Source organism: Theropithecus gelada, chromosome 6, assembly GCF_003255815.1.
Source record: "Theropithecus gelada isolate Dixy chromosome 6, Tgel_1.0, whole genome shotgun sequence".
Lineage (NCBI taxonomy): Eukaryota > Metazoa > Chordata > Mammalia > Primates > Cercopithecidae > Theropithecus > Theropithecus gelada.
Genome location: NC_037673.1, coordinates 15,523,296 through 15,539,086, shown reverse-complemented (window position 1 = coordinate 15,539,086; position 15,791 = coordinate 15,523,296). Strand labels below are relative to the sequence as shown.

Below are 15,791 nucleotides of genomic sequence, written 5' to 3'. Positions count from 1 at the left end.
TGATACCCCTCCCACCAGTCCTGTGATGATAAATGAGATCAATTCCTGAAATGCCTTATAATTTACAAAGCAATTTCACAGACATAATCACGGAGAAGCCTGGGCCAGGGACTGGTGAGAAAGAAGGGCAAATTCTCCAATATATATAGGGATAATTCCCCATAGCATCTGCTGTTTTAAATTTATAGCTTTGAAACCAGAGGAAAATATAAGGTATAAACTCTCAGGTATTTAGAACAGAAGTTAAATGTGTACACTCTTCTCAGCCCTCCATGAGCCTTTGCTCGTGTGTAGGCACAAAGGCTACCCCAGGTAAAGGGCTGTCCCAGCGCAAAGATCAATTAAAAGTTACTGATGTCCTGGAGAACTGGGAGGACAGCCTCTCAGCTCTACTCTCCCTCCGTGGACTCTAAAGAATATGCTCATCATTTTATATGCTAGAGTTATTACAGACATTGGATAGCCTGGCAATTTGTCAGCAGATTGCTGCCTAAGAAGCAGTTAATTTTTCCTCTGGAAAGGGAGCAAAACGAGTTAAAAGATTCCCTCAGAAGATGCCTTTCATTTTTGATCACCTAGTCCATAAAACTATCATTTGGAGGGGACCACCTCTCAGTCGCTGCAACTGTTTTAAACACACAAACAAAACAAAGATTGGGAAAGACTGAGGCTGCAACCAAAGTGAGGGTGCTGGGCAGGGTGAGGAGGGGCATGGACTCCAGAGCAAAGCTGGGGAAATCAGGTGTGACTCAGCCACACACCAGCTGTGTGCCCTGGGTAGGGAGCCGGCATCTAAGCTTCTGTGTGGGTAACTGTAAAGTGGGATCCATCATCAGTGCCAGCCTCAATGGCTGTCCTTAGCACTACCTGAATGACTTAAGGTGCTCTGGGAGGAAGTGGCACCTAGTAAGAGCTCAATAACTGCTGGCTATGATTATTAAAATGATTAAAAATGGAATAAACTTGGCAATAACCAAGCCTACCAAATATCTATTAATAATCATTTTTGCCCTGTTATAAGTTTTCTTCTTAAGAAAAGAGAGTTAAGTAGAACATCGATTTTGTTCTTTTTACATTAGAAGGCAATTGATGCTCTAATTCCCAATCTCCCTGAATTTGTCCTGTTCTCTCCTCTCTTTATTTTTATGTTCTTTCTTCCTCCCCTCCCTGAGCTGCATACCTTCTTCTTCTTCCTAGGGTCTGAGTTACCACTGACAGCTGGAATGTGTGAGACCTGCCCTTGGTCTTGGACTTAACCAAGATGCTTCCACTACTTGACCCCAGTACTCAATAGAACCAAAAGGTTCAACTTCACATATAAGCAGACTTTTCCTGACTTCTCCACCTTGCCAAAAAGTGGCTTACTTACAGCAAAAGGGCCAATCCACAAATATCAGAGAAATTCCTGAAATTTTTCTCCAGAAATTTTGACTCCCTTTCCACTGCTACATCTGCATGGAAACTGCAGCAAAGGAATTTACCACAGAAAGGGTAGCAAACAAAAAAATGTTTTAATAACATTTCTGCACATTGCTCAAGGCTTCTACAGTTACAATTATGAGTTCATGCAGTGTTAACAACTGTTTTTCATTTTGTTACTGGTTTAAGAATTTAAAGAGGAATTGATAGAACGAGTACATGTAATTCACAACCTAATAGAGATTTACAGTTCCAGAAACAGTCTACACTTCTTCAACTACGGAATGGGGAACATGCTGACCATGTGCTTATCTTTCACTACCCAGGAAAATTCAGAGATGGTCAGTGATTATTCATGTCAAAAGTTTTAAAGCTGTCCCTCTCTGGGGTATTAACTAGCACGTTTTAGAAGTATCTGCCCATCAGCTTCCACTGTTACTCACTGTGGTACATGGGCTGGGGAAGCACCCAGGCAGGCCAGGGTTTCCTGCCCCTTTGCTGAAGCATACCGTGGTCTTCACTTACACGGAACCCACAGGAATCACCTTCCACGAACTAAGCCATATGAGAAATGGAACATGATGGTTTTGGGGATAACCAGGGAGAATCTCTAAACAAAATATTTAGCTTTTCCCAAGAGCCTGTGCTCTACTTCCTCCCTCCCAGTGACTCACTATTTTTTTTTTTTTTTTTTTTTTTTTTGGTTTTGGGGTTTTGTTTTTAGAAAACAGGCACATCTTTTAGACATTTCAGGAATTCAAGACATTGTCCAGGGTTGTCATTATTTAGAGGGTAACTCAATTCTTAGGCACACTTCCCACTTCTCACTCATGTCCACATTTAGCACACTGGGGCAGTAGAGTCTTTCTGTGAATCAGGAAGATTATCTTGTTCAGACATCACTGGCCTCCATGCCTAGCTTCTCAGTTAGACTCTGAACTTCCTGAGAGCACATCTTATTGTATCTAGAGATTAAGGCAGTAAGATATGAAAGAAGAGGTCTGAATTTCTGTAGCTACAGCAGGAATAAAAAAAAAAAAAAAAAGAAGCTCCATTCTGAGGAAGTTCCACCAACACTGATTTTATTACCAGGAGGAAGAACTGCCACTCTGCCCCTCCCAGCAGACCCTATGCTATACAAAAGTGCCTCAGAGCTCCCTGAGAAAGATGTTCTTTTTGTGTGATTCTAGTCAATGTGTAGCTTCTGATCAAATATCACTGACCAATAACATCAATTAAAAGTCTTATCTCGAACTGAAAAAACTTATTCAAGTCATTCACCATAAACACAATTAAGGGTCTTGCTTCAGGTTTAGTAGATCTATGTGTTTTAGGGCAGTAATACAAGTAACAATCACACTGTAAGTTTAGTTGGTATCCATTACTGCAATGAAAATAGGGTATCATTTATCAAATCCAATTTTGGGTGCAGGTTATATCCCACCAAAGGCAAGGAAATAAAGAAAATGGGTAGATTTTCAAATTAATATCTAAATATATTTAGATAGATATAAATACATATGTATAATACACTCACATGCATAATTAGCCCAGAAAAAGTGAGGGAAGTATTTTCTAATCACTAACTAATATCACAGAGAAGGACTGACGAGAAAAAGTAGCAGCATGACTTAGAACTAATAACCCTTCATCCAACATAATCACATGTGACAGAATGTTTCCTAGGGAACGTGGTTCAGGGTCAGATAGTTGATCCCCTTACTCAATGAAGAAATCTCTAGCACAACCTCCTCCACTGTAGTGACCGCCTTCCCGTTTGAGAAGGCTCACTCTTTCCTTAGGTAGCCCAGCTACGATTTGGGCAGCTCTAATCATTAGACAGATCTTCCTTAGGCTGAGCCAAATACAACTTCTTGTAACTTACATACATTCTTTGTTCAGCAGTCTGAAGTCTAATTTTCTTCATGACAGCGCTTCAAATGTTATTTTCTAAGGTACAGATAATGTCCCAATTTACGATTTTTTTAACTTTACCACAGTGCAAAAGTCATGCATTGAGTAGAACCTGTACTGTGAGTACCCATACAACCATTCTGTTTATCATTTTCAGCACAGCATTCAATAAATTACAGAAGATATTCAGTACTTCATTTCAAAACAGGCTTGATGTTATATGTTTTACCCAAGTGAAGACTAATGTAAGTCTTCTGAGAATATTTAAGGTAGGCTAGGCTAAGCTATGCTGTTGGGTGGGTTAGGTGTATTAAATGCATTTTTTGACTTAAGATATATGTTTTTTGAGATAGAGTCTTGCTCTTGTTGCCCAGGTTGGAGGGCAACGGTGTGATCTCAGCTCACTGCAACCTCCACCTCACAGGTTCAAGCCATTCTCCTGCCTCAGCCTCCTGAGTAGCTGGGATTACAGGCACCCATCACCACACCCGGCTAATTTTTGTATTTTTTAGTAGAGACGGAGTTTCACCATGTTGGCCATGCTGGTCTCAAACTGCTGACCTCAGGTGATACCCCCGCCTCGACCTCCCAAAGTGCTGGGATTATAGGAGTGAGCCACCGCACGCTGCCTGACTTAAGACTTTTTTTTTATTGGGACATAAGCCTGTCATAAGTCAAGAAGCATCTGTATATAAGTATCTAAACTTCATTTATTCCCTTCATCCATTCAAGAAATTTATTCACTCTAGATTTTATTCCAGATGCTGTCACATATGTTATTACATCCCTAAGGCCATCTTAAAATGCGTAATACCTAGACACTTCTACCAAACAGCTAGCCAAAGTTATCCAAGCAGCTTTCAGACATACCAGTGGATATGGCCTCAGGACAAAAGCGAATCTTAATACTCAGAATCAATCCAGAATCCATTCTATTTCAAAAGGCAAAGAGAGTTAAGACAGTTTATGTCAGTTGATTTCCAAGTGAAAACAAAAGCTACCTCTACTTTCTGTTGTGTTTTAAATGTGCAAAAAGATTCCCCAAATCTCAAAAAATACCTTCTCATTGTTAGACCAAAGATGGTATTGTTAGCTGCACTAATAATTTATTTGAAACTAATAGCAGAATAGTATCACTTATCTCCGACTTGCATCAGAATGAAATGAGTCGCTAGAGGCAAAAGATGAACACGTATTTCTACTCAGAACTAGGGTGATTTTTTGAGATATCTTAGGCCAATATGCACATATCCAATAAGTCAGGCAGCATTCAGTAGTCAAAGCAATAATAGGATATTACCTTTGAAGAGCACACCCTGGGCCTTCTCCTCCCTTCCCTTAAATGAAGTCACAAATCATCTGTTATAAGTGGATGAAACATATTAGCAAAGAATCTAGTAAGACCAGGGGCCAGACTGACCCTGTTGCATTGCATTACTAGCTGACTACAGAAGACTGATAATGTTGTACTTTGCGCAAAATGATAAATGTATGCCTTCACACTTTGCAAAGGAGTGAATAATTATGCCCTCCCAAAATTCATACGCTGAATCTCTAACCCCAATGTGATAGCATCTGGAGGTGGGGCCTGTAGGAGGTAACTAGGTCATAAGGGTAGAACCCTGATGAATGAGATTAGTGCCCTTAAAAGAAGAGGCCAGAGAATTAGCTTGCTCTCTTTCTCTCACAGCCATGCAAGAATACAATGAGAAGACGGCAATCTGCAACTCAGAAGAGGGCCCTCACCAGAACCTGTCCGTGCTGGAACCCCAATCTCAGAACTCCAGCCTCTAGAACAGTAAGAAACAAATTTCTGTTGTTAATAAGTCAGCTGGTCATGGTACTTTGTAATAGCAGCTTGAACTGTCTAAGACAAGCATAAACTGCACAGAAGCCCCCTTTATCCATAGTTTTTACTGTTCAGTGTCAGCAACCCATGGTTGTAGTTCAAAACTAGTAAATAAACATTTCCAGAAATAGACAATCCCTAAGTTTTAAATTTTGAGTTCTTTCCAAGTAGCGTGATGAAATCTCACACCATCCTGGGAGGTCCAGCATCTCCACAATGTAGACGCTTCCAGCCCTGAAGTCACAGAATAGCCATCTCGGTGATTGAATGGACTGTGGAGGTATTGCAGGGCTTGTGTCCACATCACCCTTATTCTACTTCATAATGGCCCCCAAAGTGCAAGAGGAATGATGCGGGCAATTAAAATATGCCAAGAAGCCGTAAAGGGCTTCCTTTAAGTGAAAAGTTGGAAGTTCTTAAGGAAACAAACAAAAAAAAATGTATGCTGAGGCTGCTAACATCTACAGTAAGAATGAATATTCTATCCGTAAAACTGTGAAGGAAAAAGAAATCCCTGCTAGCTTTGCTGTCTTACCTCAAACTGTAAAAGTTAGAGCCACCATGCATGATAAATGCTTAATTAAGACAGAATTAAATTTGAGGGTGGAAGAAATGGACAGAAACATTCTGAATGACTGCAATCAGGTTCGGTACTCTCCAAGTTTTAGGCATTCACTGGAGTTTTTAGAATTCATCCCCAGCGGATGTGGGGGACGCTTCTATGCCCCTCGGTTTATCACAGTGATTAAAAGTAGCAGCCAGCATGCTACCTGGATCCTCAAAGCTCAGCCCATCATGTCCTTCAGGTCTTGGTTTAAAAGGCAACTTTTCAGTAAGGCTCTTGGTGCCTGCTCTAATTAAAATGTAATACCCTCCACCCACATTCCCAATCATCTTAACCTGACAATTTTCTTTATTCAGGGACCTGAGCCCCTTGTAATGTACCACATGGTTTACTGAATTACTGTGTGTGGGTGTTCACTGTTCCAGTTCTCCTTCCTCCCAACACACAAGCTCACACACACACAAGCGTTTATGAATGACAAGGACAGGATCTTCATGTTTACTGACTTATCCCAAGACTCTAAGAGTCCTGGGCCCATAGCGGGAAGTTAAAAGTTACCATATAGTTAAGTTGAATGAATGAATAAATGACTCTGGGCTTAGATAGAGCTGGCCCGGGGTCCCCATTCAGCCTACACTGACTGAACAACCTTGGGAAAATAATCATTCTCTCTGGTACTGTGTTCCTCATCAGTAAAATGTAGAATCTACAAGTAATTACCCCATAAGATCCTTGCAGGGATGAAGTGGGTCGCTGCATGGCGAGTGGCTTAGAATTATGCCTGGACATAGAAAGCTTTCAATAAATGTTAGCTGCCATTGTTATTACAATTTCAAGATATGTTTCCTGAGGCGGCAATGGATTTGTGAAGATTTATGCTCTCAGGCAACTGGCTCTCCCCTTACCTGACAGCACCGATCTGAGATGGTGAAAGGAATTCACTGCCCTTGGTGGAGCAGCAGAGTTACCAAGGATCTCGCCCCTTCCCTATGGCCTCTCATCAGTCCCAATTTAACAACATCCTCAGCTTTGCAAAGAAGCTGTTAACAGTGCAAGTGGTACTGCCTCTGACCTGCTGAAGCAGAATAAACAAAACATTGAAACCACCGAGTAAGTGATGGTGAGGCTCAGAAACCTTAAAAGGCAGGGAGAGCAGCTTCTCTTTTCCTACTTGAACTGAGATTTATTTGGCTTAACTGGAGTCAAAGCTAATGGTTCTAATGACTTTGATGCACCCCAACGTATTCTCCAGATTCCTACACATGGACTTACACTTCATGGAAGAAGATATATATACACACACGAAAATCCCTCCATAAAAGAATTTACCAGACCATACTAATCACGTACACATTAGCTTCATCCCTGGAGTAAAATCCAAGTCTCTCTAATAGCAATAGGAGATGGGGCTGCAAATTAGACCAATAACCTGCATATTCACTAAGGATTTAGGAAAACAAAACACTTTGGAAACACCCATTATCAATTCACACACACCTTTGATCTATGGAGAAAAGCAAGGATTTCAGGACTGGTTGAGTTAGAAGAGGAGGAGGAGGTTCGTGAGGAAGATAGAGACAAGAGATCAAAAAGGATGACAAAAGTGGGAGGCGTATTTACTGATTTCTTGGCAATAACAGTCTTAACTTCCCTGTTAGTTATGTCTTTCCAAAGTTAATCTCTATGAAGTGATTCCTTACGGCATTATAAGAGCAAAATGAAATGAATGACTATACATTCAAGGAATAGTAATAACAAGTAATGTCAATAAGAAATTTCTCCCTTCACTTTAGAGAACAAACACCCCAGAGTTGATGCTGGAATTAAATTTTTAGACTCCCAAGTTAATGCTCTGTACTCTACACAATAAGTTCTCTCAGCTTTAACGTGCATGTGATAAATGATGGAGTAGTGTTGCATTTTTGACAAGCTCCCCGGTGATGCAGATAGCGCTAGTCCTTGGAATATAGAGTTGGAAGCCTCTGCCCCATTACATCTGCTAAGGTAAGCCTCGTGAATAATTGTTTTCAATGAAAAGGTGTTTTCCAAGAGCAGAAGAAAATGAGACTACCAACAGAATACTGATGTGTTAAAAGTTCTAATAATTCAACAATATTTGTGATATTCAACAAACATTTGCATAGCAATGTCAACTGTCATTATTAAGTAAAATATACTTAAGTTGCAGATTTTTGAAACATACACAAACACCAATATTTTAGAGTTGAGCAATCTATTAAAAGAAAAACTTCAGCTGAATTAAATCTAAAGGAATTTAATTGAGCAATGAACAATTCGCAAATCAGGCAGCCCCCAGAATCACAGTGGATTCAGAGAGACTCCAGCACATCCACATGGTGGAAGAAGATTTATAGACAAAAAAAGGAAAATGGCATACAGAAATCAGAAGTAAGGTACAGAAACAGCTGGACTGGTTACAGGTTGGTGTTTGCCTTATTTAAACACAGTTTGAACACTCAGCAACGTATGACTGGTTTAAGTATGGCTGCTGGGATTGGCCAAGACTCAGCTATTTTTTTGTTTGTTTGTTTTCTTTTGTTTTTTGACACCGAGTCCTGCCCTGTTGCCCAGGCTGGAGTGCAGTTGCGTGATCTCAGCTCACTGCAACCTCCATCTCTCGGGTTCAAATGATTCTTCTGCCTCAGCTTCCCGGGTAGGTGGGATTACAGACATGCGCCACCAGGCCCGGAGACTTTTTGTATTTTTAGTAGAGAGGACGGGGTTTCACCATGTTGGTCAGCCTGGCCTTGAACTCCTGACCTCAAGTAATCCGCACGCCTAGGCCTTCCAAAATGGCGGGATTACAGGTGTGGGCCACCGCGCCCGACCTGTTTTCAATCTTGCCTACCTATTAAGTTAGGTTGCAGTTCATTCACAAGGGCTGAAATATAGAAGTACAGAGTACTTCTCAAGCCATATTTATTTTGCTTTAGTAAATCTCTCACTGTATTTTATTGGTATGCACTCATGGATAATTTCCTCCTTATGTTTGAGATACACTATACAGAAAATCCACTAATTCTATATAATTGTCTTAATTTTCAGTCAGCCTTGATAATGAAGATACTATGTCTAGGGGTTGCTTTTACTTTCTTTGAAATGTAACATTTTAGATAAGAAAGATGGCACTGCCACACCTGAGCCCAGCAGGTTATTTGCAATCTACCATGGAATAACAAAGTGGACCATAACCCATTACATATATTACATCCCTACTTAGGAGGAGCCACAGTATAGCTGGGGATTAAAGAAGAAAAAAGAAGGTCATGTTACTTCTATTTCTGTTTTCCTCACCTGTAACAGAGGAATCTCGATGCATTTGAAGAAAGTTGATGAAAACTAAACACAGTGTGTACCTCTAGCCAAAACTCACAGTTACCTTGTAAAGCTTCCTATTGGTCCTCTTGAATCAGCTGAGCATAAGAGGTTTTTCCTATAAAAAGTCCACAGTGCATCTAAATCTGATCCCAGTAAAATTTCACTTCGCCTGAAGTGAAAATGCAGAGGTAGCATTTAAGGATAACAGCTGGAGAACATTAGTTCCCTGTCTCTCCTTTTCTCTCCCAAGGGTTGAAAATTCTGCTGTTCAGACAGGAAGTCGTCATATACCACACACTGCACAATACGGGAATGCTGGGATATAAGAACAAGTTGCAGAGGATTAGAAGGGCTGGGGCAGGAGGCGGGTGGGGTGGGGTGGGGGGACTGTTCAAGAAAGAACTCATAGCAGTGATTCTATGTACCTCTTGGGTTGTCTTTTTCCTCCGACAGTGCTCGACTAGCATATACCTAGAATTGACAAGCACATGCTACAATTATGTCCTGAAAGCTTTTTAATAACTCAGAGTAAGAAGGCTTAATCACTTACTTTTCCGCAAATTTTTATATTAACTCTAAGACGCTTTGGGGAGTGGCCCAGATTCTGCAATAATCTTTTTTGGCATACTTTCACATTTGCTATCTAAAAAGGCAGCCTTTAACTTTTTTTTAAAAATAGTCAAAAAAAAAAAACCCCTCAAATCACTGCCTAAGATAAGGAAATATACATAAATACACACACACACACACACACACACAGGCACATATGGAAGTCAAAACATGATGATCTGGAAAAAGAATGACTTAAACAAAAGGTTCTTGTGGATATGGTTTTTGTAGGGTCGGTTTCTGCTGTAATTTCACAAAACTGCTGAGGAACGAGGAGAGACACCCACATTCTGTGGCCACAGCTCAAAGTTTCGAACAGGATGATAAGAGTTTCCTCCAGGCCACAGGCTGAATAGCTAGCCTGCATTCCTACCAGTCTGCAAGCGCTGGCCCCTCCTTTGCAACCAACTGTCCTCTGGGGGCGGGCTGTAAAACTGACCCAGTCTCTTCCACTCCTCTTCAGCCAAGCCCACTAGACACAAACCTTCTTAACTTTTGAACTGCAGAAAAATGCCTTTGCCTTATGCATATCAGGGGCTAGCTGTTAATTGGGATACAACGCTACGGTTTTATGCAGAGCGGGAGGAGGGAGGAGAAAGGAGGGAGAAGCCAACCCAGACATCCATCATCCTTTTAGGAGTAGGTGGAGTTTAAAGTTTCCCCAACTTCCAAGTTCCCACTTGACAGGCAATATTTCTGTGCAATTTCCAGCCCCACGTAACAGATGGTCCTTTGCCCGTCTCGAGCCCCGAGAGAGCCCAGACAAAGCCCCCCAGCCATTCCACGCCTCGCAGGACTGATAGGTGCTTAGTTTCATGAAGCTGTCAGAGCAGGGGCAGCGAGCAAAGAATGGAAATTTAACTTCTCCTTCCAGAAGTTTTTCCTGCTACAGTAGAGTCCAGGGGGCTGGAGCACAAAGGCCCAGTAAAGTTTTCACTGAGTTATTTTTCAAAAACGTCTTCCGCCATCTGCCAAACCATCATCTCCTAAACCCCAGATGCCCAGGGAAGGAAGATTGAGGCACATGTGCTCAGAAACACAGCAGAGATGCAACTTGAGCCTTCCCAAAGACAAACTGGGAAGTTGCTTAAAGAGACCCCCACGGTGGAAAAGCATCCTCGGGGCGCCTGACCTACTCACTGGTCACTCTCTGCCAAAGGCGAAGGTGGTGACCCAGACAGGGTGCCAAATGGGGTGCGTCACGGCCGCGGGCGAGAACCTCCCTTCCCAGCCGGGAGGGCGAGGGAAAGGGGAGGAGGGACGCGATCCGGGAGTCTGAGGACAGGCGGCCCACTCACCCTCACTGCCGTACTGTTTGCCATTGTTCGCGCCCATCCTGTTGCCGTCATGCCCGCCGTCTCCCGGGACACTCCATAGCTGCGGCGCACCTTCTGCGCGCTCGGCCCGAGGAAAGCCCGCCCGACGGGACCGTTAGCTGCACATCGCCCCCCCCCCCACGCTCCGGGGCCGACCTCCGGCCTGGGGAGGTCCCCGCACTCCAGTGGGAGGGGGTGCTCCGTCCCCTCCTGGCACCCCCGGTGGCTCCAGGCGGGGCCAGGCACAGCCGCAGCACTTAGAATCCGCCCTGGGGGCCGGTGGGCGCAGCGCCGCGCACAGCCCGCGCCCAAGGGCCGCCCAGAGGCTCGCCGCGCCGCCGCCGCCGGGTCCCCATCCGCCCGCCCCGATCCCCTCCGGTGGGCGCGGAGCCGGGCGGGCCCCGGGGCTCCGCGGCTTGGCCGCCTCCTTCGGCTGCCCCTGCGCGCCCGCGGCTTCCCCGGGGAGGGCGCGACGGCCACTTGTTGCGGGTGCCCGGAGCGAGCGAAGACTGGCGGCCCGGCGCAGCTCGCCCGCGGGCCGGACTTTTGTTAGCGCCAGGCGCCTCCTCTCGCCGCCCAGCGTCAATCACAGCTGGAGCCCCGGGGAGGAAGGCCGGCCCGGAGATGCGCGGCCTTTTAAAGAGGCAGCGCGCCTTTTCGGGGCTCCGGCTCTTGGCCCCAGCTTGGGCACCGGCTCTGCGCGCCACGCGCGAACCCTTCGGAGCGAAGCGACGTCCTGCTGGCTCTGTTTTACTGTTGTTCTTTTATAGGCTTGGCACCCAATCTATAAGATGAACTTCTAGGCGTCGTTTGGAATCCCTTGGGTTTGTCTGCAAGTACAGCCCATTTTAAATGCGTGGGCATTTAAAATAAACACGCATCCGTGTCTGACTCTGACACCTTTCAGGTGTATGCGTTGGCATTCTCCTGTGACTTCCCTGTTTGGAGACTGGGGCAGAGAATGGAGGAGAGAGGGAGGGAAAACTTGTGGCGACTTAGCAGGGAATCGGTCCCAGGAGAGCCAGACTTTCCCTGCCCCGCCCCGGTGAAGGAGGTTTCCTGGCTCAGAATGTTTAACAGCTTCAGAGCCAGGAAGTGTATTTTCTCCTCGTTTCTGTGATTTTTTTTTTCTTGTGGTTGGTGTTATCCTTTGTTTAAAACATTATAACCTCTTTTGGAAATTTATTTGGCACTTGTAGAGCTTTAAAATGGCCCATTGGTGTTCCCTGCATTAAACAGAAAAAGGAAATTCTCCTTAATGTTTTATTCTCTTTTCATGTAAATACCTAGAATTTTATAACATTACATCCTAATAAAGACCGTGCAAATTTCTTTGTAGTGAGGCAAGCACACAGCAGTTTTCCTTATAGACGTTAGATGTTGCGAATTAAATTAAATGTGTATATTGATGAATACATACATAAATATGCGTATACAGAGATGTACATATATAGATATATGCATATGATGCGTGAATACAGAACCAGGCGTTTTGTAATTACGTATTTCTTAAAAGGCTTGTGACCACATGCAGAAATTGTTAGTGACTTAACTTCTTATAGATTCTATTTGGGTAATTTCCTTTATTTGCTACAATTTTTTTTTTGTAACGACAGGATAAAACATCATGTTTCAAGATTTTTTAATCTGGATGTCATGTATTGAAAGAAAAAATAATAATGTAATCTATTTTCGAGAATATGATCAAATGTTTTGTATCATGCTGATATTTCCACTGTCCGGGTCCAAAGAGATGAAAGACTGTATTTTAATTCATCTTTAAATATCTACAATCCAGCACTCTGTGCTTCCTAAATGTCTGTCAAATTATATCTAAAACCTGTGTCGTAGGCCCTAAAGAAGGTAGAGATATCAAAAATTTGAAAGAGTGAGTTATCTCAAATTCTACCTAAAAGCATAAATCCAATCTAGAAAGGAGCCGACATCTACTTTATCTTCATGCAAAAGCGAATTTCTGCTCACCTGGTCTGTATTAGTTTTCTGTAGCTTGTAAAAGAATTCCTGAAACTGGGTAATTTATAAAGAAAAGAAATTTTTTTTTGGAGGCTGAAAGATCCAAGCTCAAGGGGCACATCTGGCGGGAGCCTTCCTGCTGGTGGAGGCAGCACACAAGGCAGAACTGGAGGCACCACACGGTGAAGTGGCTGAGCGTGCTAGCTCGGGTCTCTCTTCCTCTTCTTCTAAAGCCACCAGCCCCACTCCCGTGATAACCCATAAATCCATTGACCCATTAATCCATTAATCCATGAATAGATTCATCCATTCAGGAGGCAGAGCCCTCATGACCCAATCGCCTCTTAAAGGTCTTAACTCTCAAAATTGCCACATTGGAGATTAAATCTCAACATGAGTTTTGGGGGTGGACAAATATTCAAATTATAGCTTGGTCTTTGTGATTCTTCTGTCAGCATGCAGGGAACTTACCCTGGATCTGATCATTTTGGAGGCGTATTTGAAGATAAACTGGGTGTAAAGTAGTAGAACAAAGGAAGCTCTTCTTGATGTTTGATGTACAGTTGACAACTTGCTTTTTATATGCTATTATTTCCCTGACGGTCTCAGTCTCCCCTTTGCAATTTACAAATCGGAAAAAGGACAGCAGGAACTGAGGCTTGAAGAGTTAAATGTCTAGAGTCACCCAGGTGGTAAGTGCCAGATTATTTCAGTTTCTCAGTTTCTCTCCTCCCCACACCACTGCCTCTCTGGACCTGGCCATTATTCAACTGGGAGCCACTGTCCCTTTTCGGTTGGGTCTCTTTTCAAAGTCTTTAATATCAAGTTAAAGCCAACAGTGAAAAGTAAATTGTGATGACCAACTACATGTATATTTTTTGAAATTAAATTCTGTAAATATTTTTCAAAGCTTTATTGCCTACTCTAATGGGAAAGAGAGATAACCCATTTCATGAAATTCCAGCTTAAAATAGAAAACATACTTGATTTTTAAACATCCTTCTGATCATAGAAGTTGATAAAAATGCATGCTGCCTGTTCAGTATAAGAGCCAAACACAATTAAGCAAAAGAAAAAGAAAAGCACTATTTCAACTACAAATACAGGCCTACTCATGTTTATATATTTTAATTTTCAAAATTAAGATATTGTACCAATGTCTTCACCCAAAATTCCAAGTATTTTACCTAGCTTCCAAACCTAATCTCCAACTTTCAATACAGTATGGCAAGCTCCTTGAGACAAGGTGGTATGTTTTTCACCAGTGTGTTCCCAGTACCTAGCACAGCTGCTAACACAAAGTACTCACTCAGTCAACAGTAGCAGAATGAGTGAATGTTGAACAAAGAGATGATGTGACTTGAATGTTATTCACCTTCTCTGTCATTGCCTTTTAAAGAGGCCTCAATCACCGAAAAGATTTTTTTTAAGAAACATTCAAAATTACCTAAAAACTGAATAGGAATATACTAGGTATCTCATGTTTTTTTCCACCCAGGACCTTTTCCTGTAAGGAAGTCTGGTAACACCAGCTCCTGTAGTTTGGGAAATGGTTTCATCCAAATTTCAACCATGGGCTTCCTATGAAAGCTTGTCAATCATAGTAATGGTGGTAAACTTCCTGTACCCGTAAGAGCCAGGCTGACCCAGTCCAACACCCACTCCCGACCTGGCTGTAAGGACAGAAGCAAATGCTTCTCTGCTTCTTTGCTAGGGGGTGTTGGGGGAGACCTGGTGCAGAGTCAGGAGTTTCACCATCACTCAAGGGTGGCAGTGTCATCCCCACCGCACTGTCAGTGGAGATCTCGTGGAGAGGTGGAACTCTCACAGTGGACATCCAGCAGTAAGGAGGAACCCCCTCAGGTCAGGGGGATCTGGGGTTCTACCTCCATCTGGCAATTATAAGGTGACCTCCCTCCTTTCATTGGCAGAACAGTATCAGAAAAAGATAGTTAAAAGCTTTCAATAAGATCCAGAGTCTACTAACATAATATGAAAGTGTCCAGGTTTGAATTAAAAATCACACATTATACCAAGAACCAGGAAAATTTCAAATTAAATAAAAAAGATAATAAATGGCAACACCAAGATGACAGAGATGTTAGAATTATCTGACAAAGATTTTGCAGCAGCTATGAAAAATATTTCAAGCATGGTACAAACATTTATTATATGAGTAAATTACACACATGCTTATAACAAATGAAAAAACAGAAAACTTCAGCAAAGAAATAGAAGATATGAACAAGAACCAAATGGGCACTTCAGAGATGAAAAATAGAACTGAAATAAAACGCTCAGCGAATGGGCTGAATATCAGAATGGAAGAGACACAGGAACAAATCATTGAATTGGAGGATAAATCAGTAGATATTATCCATCTGAACAAGAAGAAAAATAGACTGAAAAACATGAATAGAGCCTCAGGGACATGTGAAACTGTAATAAAAGATCTAACATCCATGTCATCAGAATTTCGGAAAGAGAGAAGAAAGAGGGAAGAGCTGAAAATGTACTTGAAGAAATACTGGCTAACAACTTCCCAAATTCTTAAAATAAGAAAATTATAAAAGTAGAAAAAGATTAGTGATTCTCAGGGGTTAATTTGGAGGCTAGAGGAAAATGGGAGTTGTTATAAAAAGGCAACATGAGATATCTTTGTGGTGATGGAAGTGTTCATATCTTGATGTTATCAGTGTCAATCTCCTGGTCCGGATGTTGCACTACAGTTTTGCAAGATGTTACCATTGGAGGAAACTGGGTAACTGCATTATTTCTTACAAGTGCATGTGAAATCTGCAATTAT

General features: G+C 42.5%; 1 protein-coding gene across 2 annotated transcripts in view; it reads right to left on the bottom strand.

The window, feature by feature from the left end:
* The window catches only part of FBXL7 (F-box and leucine rich repeat protein 7), a 437,406-nt gene extending 425,878 nt beyond the window's left edge, over positions 1-11,528 (bottom strand). The window contains exon 1 of one of the 2 annotated variants that reach the window (XM_025388587.1): positions 10,994-11,528. In XM_025388587.1, coding sequence (XP_025244372.1) covers positions 10,994-11,030 — 37 coding nt within the window. In that variant the 5' untranslated portion in view covers positions 11,031-11,528. Of the gene's footprint in view, positions 1-9,982; positions 10,269-10,993 lie in introns of those variants that run through there. The other variant, XM_025388589.1, reaches the window with a different exon arrangement.
* Positions 11,529-15,791: the final 4,263 nt, after the last annotated feature.